This window comes from Protopterus annectens, chromosome 1.part2 (genome assembly GCF_019279795.1).
Source record: "Protopterus annectens isolate FY-2018-M chromosome 1.part2, PAN1.0, whole genome shotgun sequence".
NCBI lineage: Eukaryota > Metazoa > Chordata > Ceratodontiformes > Protopteridae > Protopterus > Protopterus annectens.
The window spans coordinates 208,473,644-208,501,138 of NC_056727.1; the positions used below are offsets into that span (position 1 = coordinate 208,473,644).

A 27,495-nucleotide genomic window follows, 5' to 3' on the forward strand; every position below is an offset into this window, starting at 1 on the left:
GCAAGATTCCAGATGGTCACGCTTCAGTCCATTCTGCCCTTTCTGGGCAAGGACAACTGGATGTGCTCGATAGACCTTCAGGACGCGTACTTTCACATAAAGATACACAGGCGCTCCAGGAGGTTTCTCCGCTTTCGGCTAGGGACCAGTCATTATCAGTTCAGAGCCCTGCCCTTTGGCCTCACTTCAGCCCCCAGAGTGTTTACCAAATGCATGGCAGTGGTCACAGCTCATCTGAGACGTCAAGGATTTCAGGTGTTTCCTTATTTAGACAACTGGCTCCTCTCTGCCACCACCAAGCATCAGCTTCTTCAGAGTAGAGACTACACTCTACAGCTTTGCAAAAGGCTGGGAATATCGGTGAATTTCGAAAAATCTTCTCTGCTGCCTTGCCAGTCTATCACCTTTATAGGCACAGAATTAAACACTGTCAGTATGTTAGCCAGACTAACAGATCAGAGAATTCTGGACATCCAAAAATACGTTCGGATTTTATTGCAGAGCAGCAAAGTCAAAGCCAGATTGGTTCTGAAGGTTCTAGGTCTCATGGCTGCGGCCATTGTACTTCTACCATTAGCTCGCTTCCACATGCGTCTTCTGCAGTGGATGTTATTCACTCAGTGGTCGTTCCAGAACCTTCCCATGAGGCACGAAATCTTGATTACACAATCGTGCAGGACTCATCTAACCTGGTGGATATCTTCCCCTCTACTTCATCAGGGCCGACCATTTGTTCCCCTCCTCCGGTTGCCACAGTCACTACGGATGCCTCTCTGATCGGGTGGGGGGGGCATTATCAGGGCAAGATGGTCCACGGGACTTGGCAACCCATCGAATACCATCTGCACATAAATGTCCTGGAGATGAGAGCGGTGCTTTTAACGTTGCAAGCCCTCAACGACTTTCTTCCCGCTGGGAACTATTGCAGTTCAAACGGACAACATGTCTGTGGTCTGGTACATCAACAAGCAGGGCGGACCAGGTCCTATCCTTTGTGTCGAGAAGCTCTCAGACTTTGGCAATGGGCAATCTCCTCTCATCGGTTTCTGATAGCAACGCACATCCCCGGCAGGTCCAACCTCTTAGCGGACAGACTGAGCAGAGCCATTCTCATGCCTCACGAGTGGTCTCTCAATCAATCGATAGTGGACGAGATATTTCTGAAGTGGGGCACCCCTTGTTGCGATCTTTTTGCTACACCCCAAAACAACAAATGCCTGGACTTCTTCACCCTCTTTCCTCTACCAGGCCAACCCCTGAGAGACTGTCTAACCCAGGATTGGCACCGAGGACTTCTGTACGCCTTTCCTCCTTTCCCCTTAATTCCACAGGTTATTCACAAAGCTACCGTTTTGAGGGCCAAGTTGATTCTCATTGCCCCTTACTGGCCTCGACAAATTTGGTTTCCGACTCTGCATCATCACCTCCTGGTGCAGCCTTGGCATCTGGACCCAGTTCCGGATCTTTTGATCCACCAATCGGGTCAACAGCACCGGGCCATTCGTTCTCTCAACCTCACTGCTTGGTTGCTCCACTTCCTTCCCTAGCCAGGCTTCCTATGATCTCTGATCCTGTCAGAGATATCTTAATAGCTTCTTTGAAGTCGGCCACCAGAACGGTTTATGCTAGCAAGTGGCGACGTTTCCCTTTGGGCAAACTCCAGGCACATTGATCCCTTTACTGCACCTGTGCATTCTGTTTTAGATTTTCTAGCTGAAGTTTTTCAGTCAGGATCTTCTTCATCAACAGTCAAAGTTCAACTGGCGGCTATTTCCAAATATCACGTTGGCTTGCAAGATCATAACATTATGTCACATAGACTATGCAAAGCTTTTCTGAGAGGAGTTTTTCTCCTAAAGCCTCCAATAAAACATCCTCCTCCACAATGGGATCTGAATTTGATGTTAGCATCCTTGATTTGAACCGCCTGCTTCATGCTCCTTGAAGTTATTGACCTGGAAAACTATATTCTTACTGGCTGTCACTTCAGCAAGAAGGGTATCCGAGATTCAAGCTCTCTGCATCCGCTCCCCTTACTTGGTTTTTCACAAGGACATGGTATCTTTGAGAACAAATCCATCCTTTCTTCCCAAAGTTGTTTCTCAAACTAATATTAATCAATCCATCGATCTGCCAGTTTTTTTCCCAAATTATTCTGACAGAGCTGAACAAAAGCTTCATTTTTTGGATGTCCATCGTCAGCTCAGGTATTATTTGCATAGAACTAAACAATTCAGGAAATCAGATCAATTATTTGTCTCCTATGCAGAAAACAGAAAAGGTCTCCCAGTATCAAAAGTGACCTTATCCAGATGGTTATCTTCCTCCATTTCTTATGTGTATTCGCTCAGAGGCAAGCAACTACCCTCAAAACCGAAGGCACACTCAACCAGGAGCCTATCCACTTCTACAGCTTTTCAGGATAGGTTACCCATTGATACCATTTGTGCAGCAGCTACTTGGGCCACTCCTCATACCTTTGTCTCTCATTACAAATTAGATTTGGCCTCCAGGGACCGAGCCAGTTTTGGTTCCACAGTACTCAAGAGTCTGTTCCATTGAGCCACCCGGGATACAGGTGCTAGGGACGCGGTCCCATCCAGCAAGAATGAAGGCAAGATTGACAACTTAACATTTAGAAGTTATGTACCTACCATAACGTTCCATGTTAGTTGTCTTCTCTCGCCTTCTTTCTTGCGTCCCTCCCTCCTTCCCCGTGGCCTGGACAGATCTTGAAGAGTTCTCTTTATCAGATTCACTCTCCTTAGTTCTTTAGAGAGTCTATCTTAAGAACTTTTTGCCTAGTTTTTCTAGGCTTGTTGTGCTCTTCCTTTGGGATTAGTATTATTGGCAGGGTTATTTAGCTACCAAACGAGATCTGAGGTAGTCTCGCCTTGCATCATGGGATATAGGGTTGCCTCGAGCTGGTAAAAGGAGTTCTCAAGCTAAGCAAGTGCCGAGTCGGAGCCGAGGGTCGGCTCCGAACCCATCCAGCAAGAAAGAAGGCGAGAGAAGACAACTAACATGGAACGTTATGGTAGGTACATAACTTCTAATTCAGTAAGCAGATGACCCAACACTACTATGTTCAGCCCCAAGCAATAACCAGCTGTCAGCTAAGCTATGAATGTGCTTGCAAACTGTACAAATAGCTACATCAATCTAGATTTTCTTTCATCATAGTAAAGCAGAACGAATGATAATACATAATCCAGGTTGTCCACAACTAGTTGCCACAGGTAGCACATCTGTTCACATCCCTAGGGCTTTCCCAAGCTCCTACTACTCCCCTTGTGCTCATAATGCACCACTCATCCCTCTTTTCTCCATATCATGGACAGCATTAGAAAGAGTGATGCCAGGTCTGAGCATTTTTAAATTAAGTTTCTGCCCAAAGAGATAAGTATCCCATTCTCAAAAAAATTATTATGACATTTGTTGAAGATAGTTTTTTCAAAGTTTCAGTGAGTTGTTTCAAAACATAATCTTTTCTGCTGTCCCACTCCCATCTTAAGTTGGCTGTTGATTTGGGCCTTTACAGCTTAGTTTATTGTACTGCTGTTTGCTGTTCTTCCTTGCTAAGATAGTTTTAGTTAAGTTAAAAATGCAAATAAAAGGACTAAGGCATCAGGCTTTAAAATATATTTGAAGTGAAGATCGCCCCTGCAGCCCCCCATCCCTTCCCTGGATACAAACAACTTCTTTGTTGCATACCTAGGGTGGATCATGTGGAGGACACTTGAAATAAATCTGAAAACGTTGGTAACCAACAGCTCAAGAGCAAACTCATTTTGAAAAGCCGCCTACCATTTGATGACAAGAAAAATGAGAAACAAAAACCTAAGGAGGATAGGACAGAAAGAGTAGGTCAGAACTCTTACTGGCTTTTCCAGATCTTCCAACTTCTGCTGGGGATCACCTATCTCCTGGGATCTCCCAGCTCATGTTGTCAATGGTATCAAATCCCACTCTGAGGAGATGACTGGGCAGATTCTGTTCAGAATGGGAACTTTCAAGGTACATGAAGTTAAGGCTCTCCTCTTCGATGTCGTTGAGGTTGAGTAGGTCCGTGTGGAGCTCTTCCTTACATGTAGATTGGGTCAGGATGATGAAGGCCTTGGCCAAGCCCCAAAACAAAATGAATCTCCTCTCGTTCCCCACCATCCCTTATAACCTCTTAGAGCAAGAAATCTGGACAAAGCCATAAATAATGGGAGGAAGACCAAAAAATAGGGACACTTTTTAAGTTTTGCTGTTAAAGACTTAGAAAGTTGATAGTTCATACTAATGCAAAACATTTTATTCTTTCTGAAGGGTGTGAAGCCTGAAACTCAAATGTATGTCATTTTCTGACTTCACCCCTCAATGACTTGCCATTTATTTGCCAGAAAACCACAATTTTATGAGAAACAGACCAAAAATATGAGGCAAAAATGTGGACATTCAGTGAAAGTCTGTACAGTTGAAGGGTATGTCCCCCACTGTTTCCAGTATAACTAAAGAAGGTATCTTCCCATTAATTTCCTATGCTCCTTCCCCAGGCCTTGTCTTGACACTGGGAGTGTCTGTGCCAACTATTTTCCCTCAGACTTCTACACTGGTATTGATAAAACTTCCCCCATCAGCACCGACTCCTGCATTAGTGCCATTGGTTTTGACAGTAACTTCTTCTGTGTTGAGTCCCACTAGGTCTAAGATCATAGATGTTGACGGTTGTGCATCAGCATCAGTTCTGACACTGTTTGCACCCTCTGCTTCATGATTGGTGTTGGTACTGGGATTAGAAACCACTGACTCTACACTGACATGTCGGAAGATAGACATTGGCAGAGAACCAATGGTAATAGTACCAGCAGTCTCAGCTCTGTTACCTGAGGGTCAAGACATGATAACATTGCAACTAGTCAGGTACTCCGACCCCAGATATTTGCCCTTGATGTTGGCTGCGTGCTAAGACACCTCTCAGTTTGAAGCTTTGGGCTTTTCATCATCTTCCTAGTAGGACACAGAAGCAGCAAGGCAGTGATGGTCCAGGGTGTCTGGAGATGAATCCCCTCTTGAACATTCGAAAGAATCCACTCAGTGTCTCCAGGCAGAGGAAGTGTATGAGAAGACACAACTCCCCAGAAGAGTACCTCACCATAGGCAATGGATTTGAATGAAGGATAGGCCTCATCCCATTCCCGTCCTGAAGACCCTAAGTTCATAGATGTCTTGAGCTCATGAGACAGAAGAATTATTGCCCAGTACAGACAGACTCCCAGAGGAGGAAATTCTACAGGAGCCTTTTTGCTTCTTCTTATATCTTTGGTTCCTCCCTTTGATCAAATGACTGACTTGGTTGTAGACAGGACATGTCAAGAACCCAAACTCTCACAGACTATCCCAGGGAAACCAGATAAGATCCTATTACTTCCCAGGGACAGAACCACATGGAGTATGGCACTTCTTGCAGTTTCCATTGTGGTGACCTCTGCCACCAAGAGAGATGTCAGAGCCGAGCCCCTTGATCCATCCCCTAGGTAAGGATTTACAGGCTGTGGATCATGCTGGACAATCCATATAGACTTCAGTTACATTCTCCATCAGAACATCAAACTACCTGCAACATATGACACATTTTCAGCAGGCTCTACCAGAGAAGACATTAGATACATTCAAAAAGTTGTGAGATAGCAACCTGTGCTGTAAGTTGGTATCACAGGAGGCAGCAATCTCCAGCATATCGTCACTCTTCGTTTGACTCATCCATAACGCAGACAATGGAGCAGCAAAGACAGCCAGGATCTATGTCACCATAAAGATGCATATCTGACTGAAGTTATGTGGCTTTGCAGATGATTTCAGTGTGTCCTTTAACAACACCCCATTCAATGGATTGTCCTTATTCAGACTGCAGGTAAAGGATAAACTACTTAGAACAAGCAAGAGGAGATGACTCCAATGGCTGTACAGATTAAACTTTCCACTCCTCAACAGTCCTTTCCCAGGAACAGGAAGAAGAGTACAAAGATTTTTTTTTTTGAAAAGCCAGTAGCCAGCACTCAAGTAGTATTTGGATAGAAATTCCCAAGATAGTGGGAACTTCCCAGACACCACCTTAGACACTGAGAGTCCAGAGAATTAGGGATTCAACAGTCATCCTTGGCAGCCACACAGAATCCCTAGGAATTTTCTGACTGTAGGGGTTGAACTTCTCCCCAACTTGAAAGTGTGGCAGGCTATCACAGAAGACAGATGGATCAAGGAATTGGATCAAGAAAATGTAATATCCAGATATTACATGATTCCATTCATCTCCTTTCCACAGCCTGTCCTCCTCCAATTCCCAAACATCCCACCTATCAGAAGAAGGAGGCCAGACTCAAAGGTCCAAACCTAGTGAAAAAAAGATCCATTCAAGAGGTTCCACTACACCAGAGAGGAACTGGCTTTTATTGTTTTTTTTTCTCCCCAGAAAGAGAAAAGACCTAAGACCCATTTCATTTTGTATGTAAGTCACCTAAACTTATACATTCTGAAAACCACATTCTGGATAGTCACAGTGCAGTCGATCCTTCCATGTTAGGAAGGAGACTGGATATGCTCTTTGGATTTCCAGGATGCCTATCTACTAATAAAAATTGCTTAGGGTTCCAGGGAATTATTACACCTTGGGTGAGATTCATTTGCTGCCAGTACATAGCCCACCCATTTGGTGTCACCACACCCTCCAGGTTGTTTGCTAAATACATGGCAGTGGTGAGATGTCACCTAAATCTGCAAAGGATCAAGGTGTTCCCCTGCCTAGATATCTGACTCCTAGCTGCCCCCTTAAAGGAGCTGATAATTTCTGCAAGAAATTGCTATAGTCATTTCTATCCTTGGGAATATCAGTGCGCTGCAAAGTCATATTTGAGTAGTCACAAACATAAATATTTATAGGCTGCTACCTGGATACAAGTTCGAAAATCAGTACATCTCACCTCTGAGTGAATTCAATTCATTCAAGCAGCAGTTCATGTCTTTTTGGATTACCTCATAAAGCCAGCATTTCTTATCATAAAGACTTTAAGTCTCATGGCTACAACTATTCACTTCATCCCTTTTGCAATATTGCACACTGGAGTTTTGCAGTAGACCCTCCAAGTTCAGTAGTCTCAAACTTCAGCTCTGTGGTCTAAATATCTGTCTTTTAAGGGCATGTTGCAAATATCTCCTGTGGTGGTTTCAAAAACATAACCCAGAGAAGGGCTGCATTTTCACCCCGCCCCTCCCTGTGATCATGTTTGCACTGATGCATTAGCCCTTGGATGGAGCATTGTTTAGAGCAGATGGTTAAATGGACATGGATACCAGAAGAGGCACCTCTGCACAAAATAATACTGGAGATGAGGGCAGTCCTTGTGACTTCATTCCCAGTCTGACAACATGACAGTAGTAAGGTGCATCAACAAACAAGGGGTAATCACATCCTATTCCCTCTGACAGAAAGCCATGAGACTATGGGAATTAGCAGTAAACTCGCATTGCTTTCTGATAGCAGTGCACATTCCCAGACCAGCTGTCTCCCTTGTGGACAGGCTCATTAAATGTCTTTTGATGCTACAGAAGTGCTCCCTCACTCAAGGCAATGGCTCAGATAATCTACTGTTGGGGAGTACCCTACTGTGATCTGTTTGCTTCCTGACCAACTCCAAATGCAGCAGTTTCTTTTTCCTCATTCTTCACCTGGGTCAGACACCATCAGACAATGTAGTCCACCAGTGTCCTTCAGAGATACTGTATGCATTGCATTTCCTCCATCCTTACCTGTATTGAAATTCCAACAAAAATCCAAAATGTGCAAGGCCAAAATCATTTTCATAGCCCCATTCTGGCCTTGACAAGCATATTTTCTCTTATTGTAGCCTCACCTGCTGAAGAACCCTCTTCTTTTAGCGACTTACCTAGGTCTCTCGACACCCCACCTCCCACCTCCAACAAGCCTTGTCTGGATCTTCACTCCATCAAACTAACCACATGGTCTTTCCAGTTCCATTGATGTCTGGGGACTCTACAGACCCACCTAGGGGGGGTTCAAATCCTAACTGCATCCCAAAGACCCTCTGCTAAGTAGATATACAAAATGAAATGAACACAATTCTCTTCCCACCCCAATTCCTGCAAACAAAATCCTTGTCCTGCCGCAATTCTACAATTTCTTGTGGTCATCTTTGATAAGGAGGCCTAACTTCTCCACCTTGAAGGTACACTTAGTAGCTATTTCCAGTTTCTGTCAGGGCTTTAACTCTTCATCCTTAGCATCTGTCAAGGTCTGTGATGCCATTCCAAGAGTCACTTTTCATCTGAGACCTAGGACCCTGTCCCTTCATAGGATCTCAGTTTCATATTAGAGAGATTAATGCTTCTTTCATTTGAATTGGCTGCCAGAACAGAATTAAAATACTTACCTTGGAAGATATTGTTGCTAATGACAATAACATCAAGGGTTTCTAAGCTACAAGCACTCTCTTTTTCCATTCTCCATATTTAATTTTACATATTTAAGAACTAATGCAGCCTTTAATCCCAAAGTAGCTACATTCTTGAACCTTAATAGTCTGTTAATTTCTTGGTGTGTTCTTCACTGAATTCCCAACAGAGGTGAATACAGACTACATTGTCTAGATGTACACTAATAATTGATATCTTCTGCATTCACAGAACCGAGGATCCTATGAAAAGGAAACAACTATTTCCTTTGCCCAAGCAGACTGTGCAAAAAGGTGCCTACAGTCACTCTGTCCAAGTGGCTGTTGGACTGCATTTCTCTCTCTCCTACATGTCTAACAGTAAGACTACATCAGGAAAACCAAAGGGTCATTCCACAAGAGCCATGTTTACTTCTTTATCCCATTATCCTTTTTCAAGTATTCATCTTTGGATGACCTTTCTGCTTAACTTCAAATTTAATTCCCTTAATATCAAGTTTTGTGTATCTATATACTTTACTGGCAAACATTTTTGCTTGGCTGTACATATGGTTTTGTCTACAGCCTGGATTTGGGAGTAGTCTTTTGACAGAAGAAGAACATCAGGATTTAACAAGAAATTTTGAATTTATTATGAAAATGTAAAAGATAGCGACAAAACCTACTTTTTGTCTTAATTTGTTATATTTTATTTTCTAGACTGTGCAGCAGCGAGGTGCAGCTGTAATTAAGGCAAGGAAGCTGTCCAGTGCCATGTCTGCCGCCAAAGCAATCTGTGATCATGTAAGAGATTGGTGGTTTGGCACTCATGAGGTAAGTCCTGAAACAATTTTATTTATTTATTTATTTATTTGACATTTGTTGACCAGGTTAGTCCAGCTGGGACAGAGCCCTTTTTCAGTGGAGACCCAGGGAGAAAAGCTCCACAGTAATTACATACAATATGTTGAATAAGTATTAAGTTAATAAAACAAGAAAAAAGTGCATAGAATAAGTAAAGCAGATTAAGCATGCTTGGCAATTAGAATCAACATTGTAGCACTTGTAGGTACAATGCAAAGTTCAGAAATACAAATGGATAGAATTGTAAGGAATACAACATTTTTAAGAGTGTAGTTACAAATAAGTAAGAATTTCCAAGCTTAAATTTAACTGATAAGTCATATACCAAAAACAGCAAAGATTGGCGTAGTATGTAAAGATAAAAGGTAACATAGTGAAAAGAATTTTAAAAAAAGTATAGAGGCAAAGAGGAAGGAAAATATAAATAAGAAATTTTTAGATAATGTGGGTTAAAAAAAGGGAGAGATAGAATAGCCAAGAGAGGTGAGTCAGTCAAGTGGGAGATAGCAGTGACATAGTTCAGTTTTGCTTAAGTGATTTTTTTATTGCCTTTCTGAATAGGGATTTGGATCTAAGGAGAAGAATGTCTAGTGACAATTTATTCCAGTTCACAGCAGGCAGATAGCAATAAAGGTCTTTTCCTAAGTTAATCATGGGTTTGTAAATGGACAGGACATGTTATCAGAGCTCCGGAGGGTTCTTGCAGGGGTGTAGTGAGAGATTATAGAAGTGAATTGTTTGGAGCTGAGGAAGGAAATGGGGAAATTCTAACCAGTTTAGTTTATGAGAGCAAGGCAATGATAAGATGAGTAAGGCATCTCAGCAGCAAATTTGGATATCTTGTTGTAGGTGGATTCTAGTCTAATAATAAGTGTGGCGTGTAGATTGGTGAGAATTTGAGAGCCATAAAGAAGGGTAGGTAATGGGTAGGCATGAGAAAGAACTATTTTAGCTTTGCTTGAGAGAAAGTTTATATTTCTATAAAGGAGACTTTTTGATTGGTTTCCTTAATGCTACTTAGAACATGTGGGTCAAATTTTAGTTGATCATCATTAATGACTCCTAGAAGCTTGGTGTGACTTTCAACTGAGATGAGTGTGTTGTTATGGGAAGTGATGGTGAAAGATGGTTTCAGGTGGGACATTATTTTGGTAAAAAAAAAAAGTAGTAGTTTGGTCTTTTTTGTGTTTGGTATAAGATGGTTTTGGTTGAGCCAGTTCTCAATAGACAAGAAAGAGTTTTGTGTTATAGTTTGGAGTTAAGTAAAGGAGTCAGCAATGGAGATGACTGTGGAGTCACACAATTTTATCTGTATAATAAAATGTTTCATGTGTTGTTTAACAGCAGAGGGAGTTGAGAGAATCTTTTTGAATGTTATTAGAAGATGTTGTTGCAGTTGTGCATGTTGAATGTTTGGTAGTGTTAAATCTAACTGCAGTCCATTGAAGGACCAAAACTATTTATGGTAAGTCTGACACTGCATACATTCACACACATGAATTTTCACTCCTTACCCGTAGGTCTGCAAGGGGCAAAGACAGTTATGGAAACTTCTGATAGAGTCACAGGCTGCATTGTTTAGCAAATGAGTTCTATGCAGCAATGATTTTATGAGGACTAGAGTTGGTAGGTCCTGTTTTCATATGTTCATAGGTAAATACTAGGCTAGCAGCCCTTGTGTGCCATTTTAAGCCTTAACAGTTTCCCTTTTTGTGTTCAAATTAACCTATCCCATTTGATTAGTGATTGGCATTACCCATACCATGATCAATAATTATATATTACCCCTAATAAGAATAGTTTGAAGGGACCCATGCATGGGAAAAAGTATTTAGGAGCTGCCTTTGTCCATTAGCAGTTCAGGGGGAAGTCCTGGGGTGAATTTTCTGTTTCTCATCCGTAGATCCAAGTTGCTGTTGAATATTGACAGAGATGAAATTTGTTTTATGCTTATGGGGAGTCTGCGAAATATACCTGTACCTCCAAACTTTTCTGTTGGTGCTGCAGAAGACTGTTTGATAGCTACAACAAGTATTTATGATGACATTTGATGTGCAGTAAATCCATCAGTATTGGCTCGGAGGATGCCTTGCATGCCAGACACTGGTCACCTCTTAGGATACAGAGTACAGTGACAGGGCTTTGAGTTGATCCATGTAGGACATGTTGTTTAGGCCTTGTATCCTTTTTGTAAGGTGTCTGTCGGAGTTTCAGTTGTTGCATGTGTCTGGGAAGATACATGTCAAAGGGGGTATTATATGTAATGACTGGCCTAATGAGGGCTGAGTTAACTCATTCAGCCAAGTGCACATTCCAAAACCATGCTACAGACAAGGTATCAGAATATTTTATCTTGAAGCATACATGATGGCAAACACAACTGTATTCATATTTGACCTCTGTCAATGAGTATTTGTTAGAACTGTAGGGTGATGACTTCATTTTTTTCAAGGCTCAAGCCATACCCATTGGGAGGTAAAGGTACTCACTCAAAACAGCTGTACTGGAGGGAATGAGTTAAGGTTAAGTTTTCCATGAACATCACAATAAGAGAGATGATAGGAGCTGCAAACTGGACTGTTTCCAGTCCAATGCGAAATATGATTTCTTCCATGTAAGAGAGTGAGCATGGTCTTCCTTGAGTTTGTATGACTTAAGCATCCGTCCCAAATAGAAGAATATAAATCATCTAGGGGCTAACTAGCACTGGACCCCAGTGTGATAGATTGAACTGTGAATTGGTTGGCAGGAGATTAAGCATATGTCACTCTCTATCACGTAACTGGGACCGAGAAGCAGAATGTTGGGTTGTTAAGCAAATCTGCCTATTGTAAATATAATTTACATCCTAGGGTAGACTAGCTAGGAGGAAAGATGTCACTCTACAGGTATGTCCAAAATTTGCAGTGTGTGGATACAAAAGGAGAAAAAAGAAAAAAACTGAGAACATAGGCACTACTGTGATTGGAGATAGTTCATTGGGAGGATTTAAGATTTCATTTTCTATGTAATGTTATACCTTTGAAGAGTGTGAACCTGTAGAGTGAAGATATATATTTTAAATGTATATGTAGGATGTAAAAGTACAAATTTAAGGAAGATGTCTAGAATAGGATTACTCGTCAGATTTTTTTTTACACCCTAATTAAACAACCTGTTCCTCTTTTTTTCCTGTTTATTTTTTTTTCTTACTTTTTATCTCTGTATTACTGTAAATCCTGGTAGTCATTCCTTATCTTTAAAATCCATTTGCTGTTTACTCAGTGCATTCGTAAACCAGACTTTTGGCTTTGGTTTTAGTTTATTCCCTTTAGACTGTGTGTTAAGAATTAAGTTACAAATTAAGGATAAGATTGCGAGGCTTAAGACTGGTCTTTTAATGAGTTGCTTTTTGTAGTCCAACATTTGACTCCCTCAGCCTCGATGTTCATCGTGCTTACAGCTGCAGTCATAACAGATGGGTTCTCCTGCCGTCAGGCGGCTCCTCGGTCGGCCGAATTCCAAAGTCTAGGTCCGGCGTCGGTTGTCGTCGCTTCTTCCCTGACGTCAGTGCAACAGGGACACAAAAGAACCAGCCGACGCCATTTTCTTCAGTCTTTCTTGCCGCGCGGTGCCCGAAGCAGAAGCAGTTCGCAAGTGCCGGTCGGCCAGCTCCTGAAATTACGAGAATTTTGAAACCGAAGTCTTCTTGAAAGCTAAGTACCCCGTTGGGGAAACTTTTCTTGCCTCAGACTGATGTCAGACAAAGTTAATAATTGTATTTCATGTGGGAAGCAAATATCGCATAAGGATTTCCATTCCCTCTGTATTCCTTGTTTAGGCCCAGACCACGACGTCTCGGTCTGTCGCTTTTGTGCTACATTCAACAAACGCACCACTAAGCGTCGGGCGGAGTTCGCCCAGCATTATTTTGGCAAAACATTTAACTATATTATGCCGTCGGATACTCCGACTCCAGTTTTGTCTAAAAAGCGCAAAGATAAGGACCGACACACGAGGTCCGCGGCCTCTACCGACACCACGCCAAAGCCGACTACATGTGGTCTTGTTCTCAGCGAGGCGCCTACGCAGCCCCTGACTACCGACGACACTTCATTGGCGGTGTCTCCTGTGCCCGAGGTCGCAGGCTCCTCGGCCCACACCCCGACTACAGATACCGAAGCCACTCTTGGCGGTGAATCTCAAAATGTGGACAGGTCTACCTCCTCTCAAGGTGTCTTAAGACCTTCCTCTTCTTTTTCCATCAAGGCTTTTACTAAGTCTAAAGCAGCCATGCATTCTAAGAGACAAGCTACACAGGGCCCATCTCCAGACCCCATGCCTAAAAAACAGATGCTTAAAATGGCTGAGGATTTAATTACTCTTATCAGGGGTTCTCACCCCCGGACAAAGGCCCAGAGTGGAGGAAGAATCCTCCTCTGATCAGGGCTCCATTATTTCAGAGCACTCTGATGATCAGGAACATTCTTACCCCTCTGTGGAAGACTCTGATGCAGAGGAGTCCATTCCCTCTGTATCCCCCCCACAGGATTACTCATTTGGGGAAACTTTGCATACCTTAAGGGAACACTTCCACTGGGAAGGCCAAGATTATTCAGATTCCAAGAAAAGGCTTAGGGAATTTCTCTTGCTACCTCAGCACAGGCCTCTGGCTATACCTCCTGTCTTGGACATACTAGATGATGTGTACTCGGAGGCCTGCCTTAACCCGGATTCTCTACCTCCAGCCCCAGTCAAGCCTGACAGGTACTACAGGGTTCTTGACTCACACCAATTTCTATACAAAAGCCATGCTGCTGACCCAGAAACCATCTCACAGGGCCCCAAGGGAATTAAGGCCTCCACTGCTAAAAATCCATTACCTTCCGAGAGAGATTCCAGATCCTTAGAAAGGTGGGGAAAAAAGGTATATACCTCGGCTACCTTAACTATGAGGGAATTAAACTGTCAGTTCCATATGCTAAAATACCAACAGTTTTTGTTATCACAATTGAAAAGTAAAATGTCACAACCTGAACAACCAGACTTGAAGGAGTTGCAGGATTTGATGCATAGTGCAGAACAAGTGGGTAAACATACCTTACAATGTGGTTTTGATGCTCTAGAGCCCTCATGTAGAGCTGCTGTTACAATATCAGTCATACGTAGACATGCCTGGCTCAAGGAACAAACCTTGCCAGATCATGTTAAAGCTAAATTACTAGATGCCCCTCTACAAAAGGATGTATTATTTGGTGCTAATGCTGAGGAGGTATTAAGGAAAATGGAGGAAAAGGCTAAATCAATGCAAACTGTGAAAGATTTTCTACAGGTACAACCCCCACGTTTCAGTAGAAATAGGCCTTCCAAAAATTGGTTCTTTCCAGCCATGGACAGACCCCAAAGAGGTAGATACAGGCGCCCGAGGGGCAGAGGACAATCCCAAGGATCATTTAGAGGCAGACAATGGCAAGCTCCTACACAAAGAGGTGGTGAGGATAACTCACAACCATTCAGAAAGCAAGCCCAATGACTTTCCCCTTTGCATGCCAAGCAAGACTCACACCCTTAGGCGGAAAACTGGTATTATTTTCAAAAAATTGGCATATTGTCGCAAAAGACAAATGGATCCTGGATATTATAAACAGAGGCTACAGATTCCATTTTTCACACCCTTCCAAAAATGAGAGGCATGCCAAACCTGCCACACAATCAAAGGGCAGAGGCACAAAGGCAAATTACAGATCTCATAGACATGAAAGCTATTCAAGAGGTACCTACGCACGAACAAGGTCAAGGTTTTTATTCCAGACTATTCCTGGTACCAAGGAAGGGAAAAGATTGGAGACCTATTTTGGACCTATCCATCCTAAACACATTTCTACTCGTACCAAAATTCAAGATGCTCACTCTACAGCAGCTTCTTCCCATGCTGGGCAAGGAGTCTTGGCTGGTAACATTGGACCTCAAGGAGGCATACTTGCATATCCCAATCAGACAAAATTGCAGAAGATACCTCAGATTTCTTGCAGGTTCAACGCATTATCAATTCTCTGCATTGCCCTTTTGCTTATCTACTGCGCCCAGAGTATTCACGAAATGCCTGGCATCAGTAATTGCCTACTGCAGACTTCAAGGGATAGAAATATACCCCTATTTGGATGACTGCCTGATCCAAGCGGACAGCAAGCACATTCTTCTGAAACATCTGGCTTATGTAATAATGTTGTTGAACTCTCTGGGATACACAGTGAACAAAAGAAATCAAAGCTAATACCCTCTCGAAAATAATTTTCCTGGGTGCCAACTTGGACACAAACACCCAGATGGCCTACCTCACGCCAGAGAAGCAGGGCAACTAACTCAATACTTCAGAGCACTAGCAAATTGCACCAGGCTGACTGCAAGGAAAATCCTGCAGGCTCTGGGATTCATGGCATCTTGCATCTTACTAATCCCATGTGCAAAGCTGCATATGAGGAAACTTCAATGGTACCTGAAAAACCTATGGTCTCAACACAGCCACAGTTTGGAAACAGTAATACCACTAATTCCATGTCTTCAAAAGGAATTTCTGTGGTGGGCTCAAGCATGCCAAACAAACACAGGTCTCCCATTCAGCAAGCCTCAAGCAAATCAAGTCATCACAACAGACGCCTCGGACTACGCCTGGGGGGGCGCACATGACAGATCGGTGCATTCAGGGCAAATGGTCCCAAAAAGAAAAGCACCTTCACATCAATCAAAAGGAAATGCTAGCAGTAATAAATGCTATTATAGCTTTCAAAGACCTTCTGCAACCAGGTCAACTATGAATAAGAATGGACAACACCACAGTTATGTGGTACATAAACAAACAGGGAGGAACACATTCATACCCCCTATGCAGACTGGCCATGTCACTTTGGAACATGGCCATGGACTTACAAATCGAACTACAAGCACAGTACTTGCCAGGCAAGGAAAACACGCTGGCAGACAACCTAAGCAGAAATATGACAGATCCACACAAATGGAAGTTGCATCCTCAAGTTTTTACAGAGATAATCCAAGCATGGGGAAGGCCAGACATAGATCTCTTTGCCTCCCACAAAAATCACCAATTGACAAAATTCTGCTCAAGGATTTTCCATCCAAAGGCCTGGAGAGTGGACGCTCTCTTTCAGTTGGACATCAATGACAGTTTATGCCTTCCCACCTCTTCCTCTGCTGCCCAAAGTTGTATTGAAAACCAGAGCAGACAGACCACAGATGATTCTCATTGCTCCAGACTGACCAAGACAACGCTGGTACCCACTCCTGAGGAGCCTGACACATTCCCCACCATGGACCCTGCCTCTAATGCCTCTTCTCCTGACTCAGCACAGCTTCAAAACTCTTTGCAGTCAGCTAAAAACACTCAATCTAGCCGCATGGAAGATTCCTTAGCATCACAACAGACCCTACTCTCCAAGGAGGTGCAGGATGTCATTTTGGAGGCCAGAAGGCTGTCTACTAGGAAAGCTTACTCCGCAAAATGGAAACGGTTTTGTGTCTGGAATGAGAAAAAGGGCCAGGATAACTGAATTTACCTCAACTATTACAGTATCTAGCTGAGCTGCTAAGCAGTGGACTTTCATTCTCCTCCATCAAAATCCATACCTCAGCCATTTCTGCAGAATACAACACTGATCCACCCTTATTCTCTCACCCCCTCTTAAGACAGTTCCTCAGAGGGGCTAAGAATCTAAAACCCCCAAGGAAACAACCAATACCTGCTTGGGATCTCAATTTCATTCTGGAAAAACTGACCTTGCCTCCTTTGAGCCAGCTGCCTCATCAGATTTGCAATATTTGCCCTGGAAAACAGCTTTTCTTCTGGCTATTACCTCAGCCCGTAGAGTTTCAGAACTACAAGCTCTCATGGCTGTGCAGCCTTTTATCATCTTCCATCAGGACAGAGTTTTCTTACGAACCAACCCGTCCTTTATGCCAAAATTGGTATCCAGGGTAGCTTTGAATCAGGCCATACACTTACCTACCTTTTATCCTAATCCTCAAAACAAAGGGGAGAGATTACTACATTCCTTGGACATCCACAGACAACTGCGTTATTATTTGGACAGAACAAAGCCTTTCAGAAAATCAGAACAGCTCTTTGTATCCTATGCTATAGGAGCTCAAGGAAAGCCAATTTCCTAACAGACAATCTCAAAATGGATAGCCCACTGCATACACTTTTGCTATTCTTTTCATGGCAAAACTGTACCTACAGGCATCAGATCTCACTCCACAAAGGCCACGGCTACCTCTGCAGCCTTTCTCAGAGGAGTTCCTACCAAAGCTATTTTAGAAGCAGCCACTTGGAGTTCTGTGCATACCTTCTCCAAGCACCACCTCCATCCACTATACTCCAAATCTAGAGCGGGCTTTGCCACTGCAGTCTTGCAGGGCATTCTGGCTCCTCCTAGTTCCACCTAGTGCCTACCACCCCTTTCTTAGCTTTGGGATTCTACCCATCTGTTATGACTGCAGCTGTATGCACGATGAACATAGTACAGTTTTGTACCTACCATAAATGTAGATGTTCGAGTGCTAATACAGCTGCAGTCCAGGTTTCCCTCCCTCCTTCCCCTCTTGGGACAGGCCTATTGGCTGACATATCCTCATGCAACCAGATTGGGGTATTCATTCATGATGTATTTGCTTGCACTACTGTATTTTGATTATATGGCATTGCTTTATTACACTAATTTATGTATTGCCTTCCTTCTGGGGGCACCTGACATCTGGGGCAAGAGAGACTGAAGAAAATGGCGTCAGCTGGTTCTTTTGTGCCCCTGTCGCACTGACGTCAGGGAAGAAGCGACGACAACTGACGCCGGACCTAGACTTGGGAATTCGGCCGACCGAGGACCCGCCTTACGACAGGAGAACCCATCTGTTATGACTGCAGCTGTATTAGCACTCGAACATCTACATTTATGGTAGGTACAAAACTGTACTTTTTGCCTACTGTTGGACTATGAGCAAATCAGCTAACCAACCACTGCTTTGGGTTGTCTCCTGAAAAGAGACAGTTGTGGGTAGTTTATTTATCAACAATTTAAAAATGCTTCATCTTCCTTTAAAGTTACTTAGTCCATGACCATTTCCTGTTATAACAATGAAAGTCGATAATCTCTCAACAGAACATATCTCTTGGACCATCCATGTGTTTCTAATTGCCTCAAACACACGGACACAGATTTGTTTTCTTCATTTCAGAGCTTAATTGAGTCTAGGTCATATCCAAAAAAGTCTGCTAAAGGTACTATCTTAAAGCCGTACACAAATAGGTTCATAGCTAAATACCAGGCAATCAGTCTGCACATTATTACAAGCCTAGCCAATAACCAGATCATGACCAGAGGTGAGAATCAAACCATGTACCTTGTCAAGAAAGATTAAAAACATTAACCATTATACGAAGCCTAGCGCCACAACCCTGAGCCCCTGTTGCTGTTTTCAACCTTTCAATGGTCGTAGAAGCAACCAGTATTACTTAAGGTGCCTGCACTTTCCACCCACTGTTACCATGTAAATTTGTAATGATTTAATAATAAATCTGAACTTGTTAATCTTCTTCCTATTCATCACTGATGGGTTCAGTTCCGAGCCCTCCGAACCGAGTCGGCCTTATACCAAGCTTGCGTGCACTAAAAACTCTCGAGCTAAGTTGCTAACCACAATGCCCTTCACTCAGTTACCTCAGATTTCTTTTGCTGCGCAGCCATGTAGCAGCGTTTCACCAAGATGTCCAGCTAAGTGGTATATTTTTTCTAATTTTATAAGGATTTGAGAGTTCTTCCTGTCAAGTTACTATTTTTCTCTATTTTCACACTTAGCTCTACCCACAGGTATTTCCTTTATCATACCATTGTTGGTATTTGCCCTTTTTACCCTTGTGGTATTCCCATTACCATTGTTGGTGTTTCCCTCTCTCTCTCTCTCTCTCTCTCTCTCCATTGTTTCTTCTTCTTTGTTGTGTCTGTGTGTGTTTCTCTACGGAGAAAAAAACACTGCTCTTCTTGCAGTGGTAAACTCCTGAATAGTGATCTTCATGAGAAATGTGTTTATTGTTTGGGGGTTCCGCACTTATCGTCAAAACCTTCCTGTGACATTTGTGCCAGCTTCAGTCCGCGGACACTGAATGAAAGACGAAACAAGTTAATCCTCAAGGGCCTGCTTCCTTCTACTTTTTCGGAGGCTATTTCTGCGTCGAAGGTCTCATCCCCTCCTTCGGTTGACAAAAAACATCCTCGTTCTGCCCCCTCTTCACCGGCCAGTGATAGGGGTAAGACTCATAAGCACAAGGCCCATAAGTCTTCTACCGAGCATCGTATCGCCTCCTTGGTTCCGACCAGCTTGGCTCCAATGGTTCAGACAGAATTTGCCATGATCGCCTTGGTGGCGCCAGTCCCGGCACAGACGACTACAGCTCCCACTGCAACTTCAGTTCAGGCCAGTTTGCCTGCCTCTACGTCTGCACTGTCCCCCATCTCCGCTCCGACATTGGTTCCGATAACATCTTCGGAGCTGCTGTTGACCTCCACCCCAGCTGTGATTTCGGCTCCGAGCCTGTTCTCGGCTCTGATTATTTCTCTGCTACCGGTTTCTAAACTGGAATCCTCAGTGCCATTTTTCAATCCACCACAGACTCAGTACTCCCAGGCTGTGGAACCATTTGCCGGACAAGCCTTCATCTCCTTTTTGGACCGGCCAGATTCCCCCTCAGGGGCATCGATAAGGTCCACCAGGAGCCTATCTGAATTGGATGTGGAGCACCTCTGATCAACTGCTGACCGCCAGGGGAATTACATATTTTCCTAGAGCCCACCCCACTTCGGGTGTTGGGTCCATTGCTCCGGTGACCCCCACATATTCTCCTCCCTTGGACCCCTCGGTTCCGAGGCTCATATTTCTGACGTCTACAAGAGGACCCCTTGCCTCGGTGCCGACAACTACCATCTCTAGGGCTCCGAGGCCCCTTTGGGTGTCAGTTCTGTCGGGACCCACCCTTCCTCAACCTCATGCTTGAGGGGTGGAACCTTCGGTTCTGGCTACGGTTTCGGTTGTGTCACCGGTTCCATCTTCTGGTCTGAGGGTGACTCCCGCCCCGATTTTGCTTAAGGCTCCATTCCCGGGAGCGGACCGCGTGGAGCAGGGTGTGACTCCGGTTCTGAAATTGTCTTCTTCTTCGGTTCCTGGCTCCCATTCCTCTTCAAGCGGGCCTGCTTTCCAGGTGATGGAGAGGGTGCTTGCTTCGAGCAATCCTTCTTCGTCGGAACTACCACCCGTTCCCTCTGAGGTGCAGCTATCAAAGGCCACCCCCCCCCCCGGACTCCGAGAGCGTAAGACCCAGGAAACCCCTGTACAGGGTATTTCCCTTTCTGAGTCTTCTTCGGATGCTCCCACCAAAGAACCCCTTTGGAAACAGATGTGTAAGAGGAAACACATGGACTCCCCAGAGGAGTCCCTCACTGAAGATACGGACTACGATGGTGGGGTAGGGTCCCCACGGTCACCCGTTGACGATGTCTCATTTGGAGACATCCTGGATATCTTGAAGCAGAGGGGTGACTGGAAGTCCTCCAACCCTTCCTCGAAGGAGTCTCTATTCCTGCAGGCCTTCCGCTCTTGGCCCTCTACTTCTTGGGTGACCCCCCCCCCCCCGCCGATGAGTTAGTTAAGCTCATCATGCAGTGGGCATGGAAGAGTCCTGACACCGTTGAGGCCATCCCCAGGAGATCAGATAAGATACTCTCCCCTCCAGAGGATTAACCCCATTGGTCTAGGGGTTTTCCAGTAGACACTATGGTGGTGGCGGCGGCCACGAAAAAGGACCTTGCAGAGGAAAGTCCTGCTGTCCACCCACCCAACAGAGAGTCCTGGGCGGTGGACAGGTTAGGGAAGCAAGTTTTTGCTTCAGCGTCATTTGCTGTCAGGTCTCTGAACTTTTTGGCACATTTTACGAGGCTCCAGAGAGATCTCATCACTGTGCTCTCTGGAATCTGTGGTCAACTTTCGGACGGGGCACGTGATAAAGTTGTTTCACAACTTGCCACCCTAGAGTCAATTTCCAACTCGTCCATGAGGTTGCTAACCCACGCAACCGAAGGGGCAACTAGAGCTGTGGGTGCAGGCGTAGTTATGAGACAACACACCTGGATGCGCATTTGTGACCTCGCGGACTCCTTCAAGTCTTCCTTTTTAAATGCCCCTATCGAACCATCAGCTGTGTTCGGTTCTAAGGCCAAGGACACATTAGCCAGGTGCGAACAAAACAGAAAAACCTTGTCTGCCATGGGTCTACGTTTTTCCAAACCTCAACATTCCTTCTCCAGGAACCAGAGGAGTGGGAAGATGTGGCACAAAAAGTCTCAAGGTTCTTTCCATGAGGCACATGGTGCGGACTCCCCCAGAGACAGAGGGGGTTCCAATAATGGAAGACACCTCTTTCGGGGCAGAGAAGTTCCCTGAAATCAGGACTCCACAGATTCGTTCTCGGGAAGACCGTATCAGTGCTCCTGAAGCGCTACTTGATTGCTTTCCCCTGGAAGCAGTCAGGGCTCATTTTTCTCTGCACCTAGCTGCCTGGCTCTATTACAAACGATCAATGGGTGCAAAGTATAATTTCCAGAGGCTATCACATCCCCCTAACATCTTACCCAAGACCTCCGAAATCCCTTCTCGATGTTCCACCCAGTCAAAGGGAGGAGGCAGCTTTCAAAATAAGAAAGCTATGTCAAAAACAAGTCATCCAACAGGTCCCCCCCAGACCATTGCGGATCTGGTTTTTACTCAAGATTCTTTTTAGTTTCAAAAAAGACCGGGGACTGGAGGCCCATTTTGGATCTCAGCCAGCTAAAGAAATCAGTGGTTCAGACCAAGTTCCGCATGGTCAAGATTCAATCCATCCTCCCTTTTCTTCGGGAGGGTGTGGGGATGTGCTCGATAGACCTCCGGGATGCATATTACCATATCAAAATGGACAAATGCTCCAGGAGTCTCCTTCGCTTCCGGCTGGGTGCCAGTCGTTACCAATTCAGAGCCCTGCCATTCGGTCTCTCGACGGCATTCACCGCTGCAGTATTCATTACTTATGGGAGAATGCCAAAGCTCAAGAAGAAATTTGGTAGGAGGAAGCAGCAGTAGAGCCCTCTAAGAAGCCATGAAGAATGGCATTAGCAAAACCAGCTCTAGCTCTGGAGATACCATCCAACTTGTAATGTTTGGTAAAGGTATGCACAGAAGTCCAGGTAACTGCTTGAAGAAAAGAATTAGTGTCTGAGCCCTTGAAAAAAAAGCGCCAGAAGAAGCCACAGCTCTAAAAGGATAAGCCTTTGCAGCACAAAAAAAAATGGGTGGAGGCAAACAGACCGATGATTAAAAACGGGGTTCGGACAGGCGCGGAAGAAGTTCTGAGGATGGTATGCCTGAATGTCACCTTTATGCCCTAAACTAAACAAGAAGTGTGTAGGTGACACACAGGACATAGTATAGTTGTGTAAAATCTTTTTTTCCTTCCTGGATGTGCAGGTTCTCTTTGGTTTTCCTTGAACTGCTGTTCCTACTGGGGCAATCAGTTTTGAGGATGGTACACCTGAATGTCACCTTTATGCAAGGAGTGTGTAGGAGACATTCAGCGTACCTTAAAGCAACAGTAGGCTTTGGGAAAAATGGCCGTACTATGGACTTCATGGCAGGGAATCTCATAAGTAATGAATACTAGAGCAGTGAAGGCAAGGACATCTACCATTATGGTAAGTATTTTATACAACTGTACTTCTTCCACTGTCAGAACCCATTCTTATCAGAAATTTTTGGAAACTCCTAATGGATGCAAAAATGACTGCATATATGTTACATCCCACCTTTTAAAAATTAGATTCCTGCTATACTTTGAGGCAGAACTGTAATACCAAAAAGGAGATATCTGTTTGATAACAGAATGTCTGCATACCTTTCCAGGACTGCATATTTGGGGTTTGATCTCAACTTTTACATGTCTGAATGCTCCATTATAATACCCAAAAGGAGATATCTAATAACAGAATATCTGCATACCTTTCCAAGATTGCACATTTGGGTTTTGATCTCAGCTTTTACATGTCTGAATACTACATTAGTACAAAACATATTACTAAGTACTCAGTTAAAATATTTTATTTGAAAATACTGTTAGTACAGTATTACCCTATCAAAATGCAGGTTTGTTTATTTTCTCTCCTAATTGTTGTCTGAATTTCATGAACTTAAACTTGTTTTGTCCAGACTTTTTCCAGAGATACTGTAAATATTTTGATTTTTTTGTATTTACAGATGTTATGATTCTGTAATAATAATAGTAAGACATTTTGTCTTTATTTACATTTCAGCTTAAATTTGTTTGATCTCATAGTAATGTTTTGTCTATTACACACAACAGTGACTAGGTTTATGAATTCTTTAAAGTTTGACAAAGCTTCGCTTTTTCAATTTAATGTAATCCAGAAATATTGGAAGAGGTTAATCTTACTGAATTTGAGATTAAATGTTTACATTTGTCATTATCTACGTCTTTAAGATTACAATGAATAATATAATCCCATTACCTATTAAGCTTTGAGTGTTTAAACCTTAGTACTATAATACTGTATTGCATGTCATACTTTACTGATACTTGTAAATGAAACCAACCATGCAGAATTATTCCAGATATAAAGCATCAGTCAGTGCTTAGCAACTCTGAGTAATGCAGTTACATATTAATTTAATATGATTATATAAAACTGAGTATGTAAAACGCAACTACATTCATTAAGTTTCCAACATGTATCATAGAGGCAGTAGTAAGTAAAGGGCTCAAATAAAAGTATCATTCTGGTGAGTTAATGCCAGACACAGATGTGTTTTTGGTCTTCCCATTCTCCGATACTGTATGCCCCAGAAACATCTCAGAAACATAAATAGCAAAATGAGCACTCAAACTGACAGTAATCAAAATGCAGTGAAGCAAGAAAGACCACTCACAGTTTAGACATCAAGAATGATACATTAGTATTGACATACAGCAACAGCATCAGTGCAAATGTAGCAAAGTTGGTGGCATATTGGCAGCCATAGCTGTGACAAATGTTTGCATCCCAGTCACCAAAGGGGTGACTGAGACCAGAAACCAAGTTCATGTAAAAGTATCTCCGCAGCTGGTTCTTCAGGGCTGACGCAATCATTATCTCATTCCAGGCAGTAAATAACAAAACCCATAATTCCATATAAACCCCCACCCCACTGTGGTTACATGCTATCCTAATAACAATTCAGTCAGAAAGTTAATGTATACATTCTTGCAAATAAGTAAGTCCAGACAAAAGCAACCATCTATTGGCAGAACAACTAATAAAGCTAGAACATTATGGGAAAACTAAAAGTGTTCAAAAGAGAGCAAAATAAGTAACATTAAAGTGTAAATAAAGGCATCCTAAGCAGCCGCCTGCTGCCATCTGGGACCTGGGTTGAGCACACTGGTTTTAACAATATTCCATGCTTGAAGTATTATGACAGTGGTCTGAGTAAATGAACCAGGTAGTACCACAGATACGTCCTGTTCTCCCAGTCTAAGATATTCTGGACCTGGTGAACACTTCACTGCTGTTTCTGAAAATATTGGGTGACATCTCCTTGCATATTTCTCTGGATATCTCTTGAACTACCTCTTGGCATCTCAGACAGTCACTGGATTCAGCACAATGTCTTTGTAAACAAATAACTCCAATTTCTTCTTAGCAACTTTCCATCATCAGTATAAACAACAAAACAATCCTTCCTGTTTTTCTGTGCAACCTAGCTCCACTATCACTGCACTCCATTTAAACAAATAGGGTGTCTTATGCTTTTATCACATTATTATTTTTGTCTTGACTTATTTTCTTTCACTATCTCTAATTCAGTTTTTTTTTAGATAGGTATGATGAATATCTGCATATACAAAGCTGTGCATGTGTGATATATATATATATATATATATATATATATATATATATATATATATATATATTTACACACACACACACACACACACACACACACACACACACACACACACACCTACTGCATGTCTTTGGAATGCGGGAGGAAACCCACACAAACACAGGGAGGACATGCAAACTCCACACAGAAGGCACTTCAGCCAAGAATTGAACACGGGAGCCTCTTGCTGTGAGGAGACAGTGTTATCCACTATGGGGCAAAGCTCTCTCCACCCAAGATTGTGCTAAACAGTCAAGAGGAGAAGGTTAACACCCACACTACACCTCAAGCAACACATAGCCCTTCTAAACCCGCACCACCAACACCCACATATAGCAACACTAAATCCACATATGCAGAGGCCCTTAACTGTAACCTGCCCAAGCAACAAAGACCTCTGAAGTTGAAACGCAAACAAACACCAATCACAACCAATGTGTCACATAGTTCACAGCACCAGTGTGCCACCCAGCAACAGCCCCTAAGGCAAGATAATGTACCTAACACTTTAGTCATAGGAGACTCTATAGTCCGGCACACTGATGTCCCTCTCACCAGGTTGAATAAGGAGAAAATTACAGTCAGCTGCCTGTCAGGTGCCAGGATCTGCCACATAACACATGCACTCAAGTCACTCCACAACAAGTACAAATATGACTCTGTCATTGTCCATGTTGGAGTGAATGACTAGAGACGTACCTCCATGGACTACATGAAAAGAGACATGGAAGAGCTCTCGGATCATGTGGCGCAGGCAGGTATGACCCTGGCCCCGAGTAGCATCCTGCCTTCGCCCAGAATGATACCACAATATAAGGATAAAATGATTGACTTCAACAATTGGCTAAGCTTATGGTGTCATTCAAAGGGGATCCAGTATCTGTCTGCCTGGGATGACATGACTGACAGACCACGATGCTTTGCCAGAGATGGTCTGCACCTGTCGCCCCTGGGATTCAGGTTACTGGCTAAGGCTCTTGCCACCCCTATAGTGCCTTTTTTAGGCAAACTTCAAAGGACAAAACCACCACCGTAACAGGTACAAGCATGCAAAATCTGAAGGTAATGCTACTCAATGCTAGAAGTCTAAACCTCAAAATGCACTCTCTCGAGGCACTCCTAAAAATGGAGAACATCGATATCTGTGCAGTAACTGAGACCTGGTTCAAGGCTCCAGAGAGCACCCCTGCAATACCAGGCTACAACTCTTACCACACTTTTCGGCCACCAAACCAGGACCGAAACACTAAAGGTGGAGGAGTGTCAATATTCACCAAGGATATTTACACCACGGCTAGTTGGCCAACACAATGTGTCTGAAATTCTCCAAGTGCAACTAACACTAGGTAAGACTGCAATCCAAATTGTAGCTTGCTACAGATCCCCCACCATACCCCAAGATTCTCACTACACCTTTCTAAACATACTGGAAAATATGAAGATAGAACCAAACACCCTAATATTGGGTGATTTTAACTACCCTGCCATTAACTGGGAAAACTACTCATCTCCCAACACCTTTGCGCAACGGTTCTTGGAATTCATAAATTCCAACGGCCTGGATCAACTAATCCGTAGTCCCACCAGGGGCTCCAATATCCTAGACCTGGTCATTACCAACATGGTAAATCAATGCTCCATACCTATGGTCACCCCCTCGTTAGTCAGGTCTGACCATAAGCTAATCACCCTTAACATCCACATCCCACCCCCACCCCCCAGTAAAGAAACCCCCATAAAAACTTCTCCAAAGCCAACTTCATGCTACTCAAGTCAGAAGTGACAAACTTCATGACACCCATGCAGACGGAACTGAAAGTTCAACTGCTGAATCCTACACTAAGGCACTGTACGAGCACATCCACTCATGCATGAATCGTGCCATCCCAAATAGAACCAAAATGCTCTCATCCAAAAAAGGAAGCCAATCTGGTGGTCCCCTGCCATAAACAAACTTTACAACAAAAGGAAGAAACTTTTGCAGAAAAGAGGAAAATCCCAGGATGCAAAAAACTCCCTTACTAGCCTCAGTAAGAAACTGAGATGCCTCATAAAATCCTCCAAAGCTAGTTAAGAAAATAAAATTGCCAAAGATTCCAAAGACAACCACAAAGCATTCTATAACTATGTCAAGAATCTAAATGGCAATGCTCAGATCTGCTCTGAGCTAAAACACAATGGCATTAAATAT

General features: G+C 43.4%; 1 protein-coding gene across 2 annotated transcripts in view; it reads left to right on the forward strand.

Annotated features, from left to right (window-relative positions):
- MDH1 (malate dehydrogenase 1) overlaps positions 1-27,495 on the forward strand; it is a 214,860-nt gene that overhangs the window by 97,681 nt on the left and 89,684 nt on the right. For both annotated transcript variants that reach the window (XM_044055535.1, XM_044055528.1), the window contains exon 7: positions 9,153-9,266. In XM_044055535.1, the coding sequence (XP_043911470.1) occupies positions 9,153-9,266 (114 nt within the window). The remainder of the gene's footprint in view (positions 1-9,152; positions 9,267-27,495) is intronic.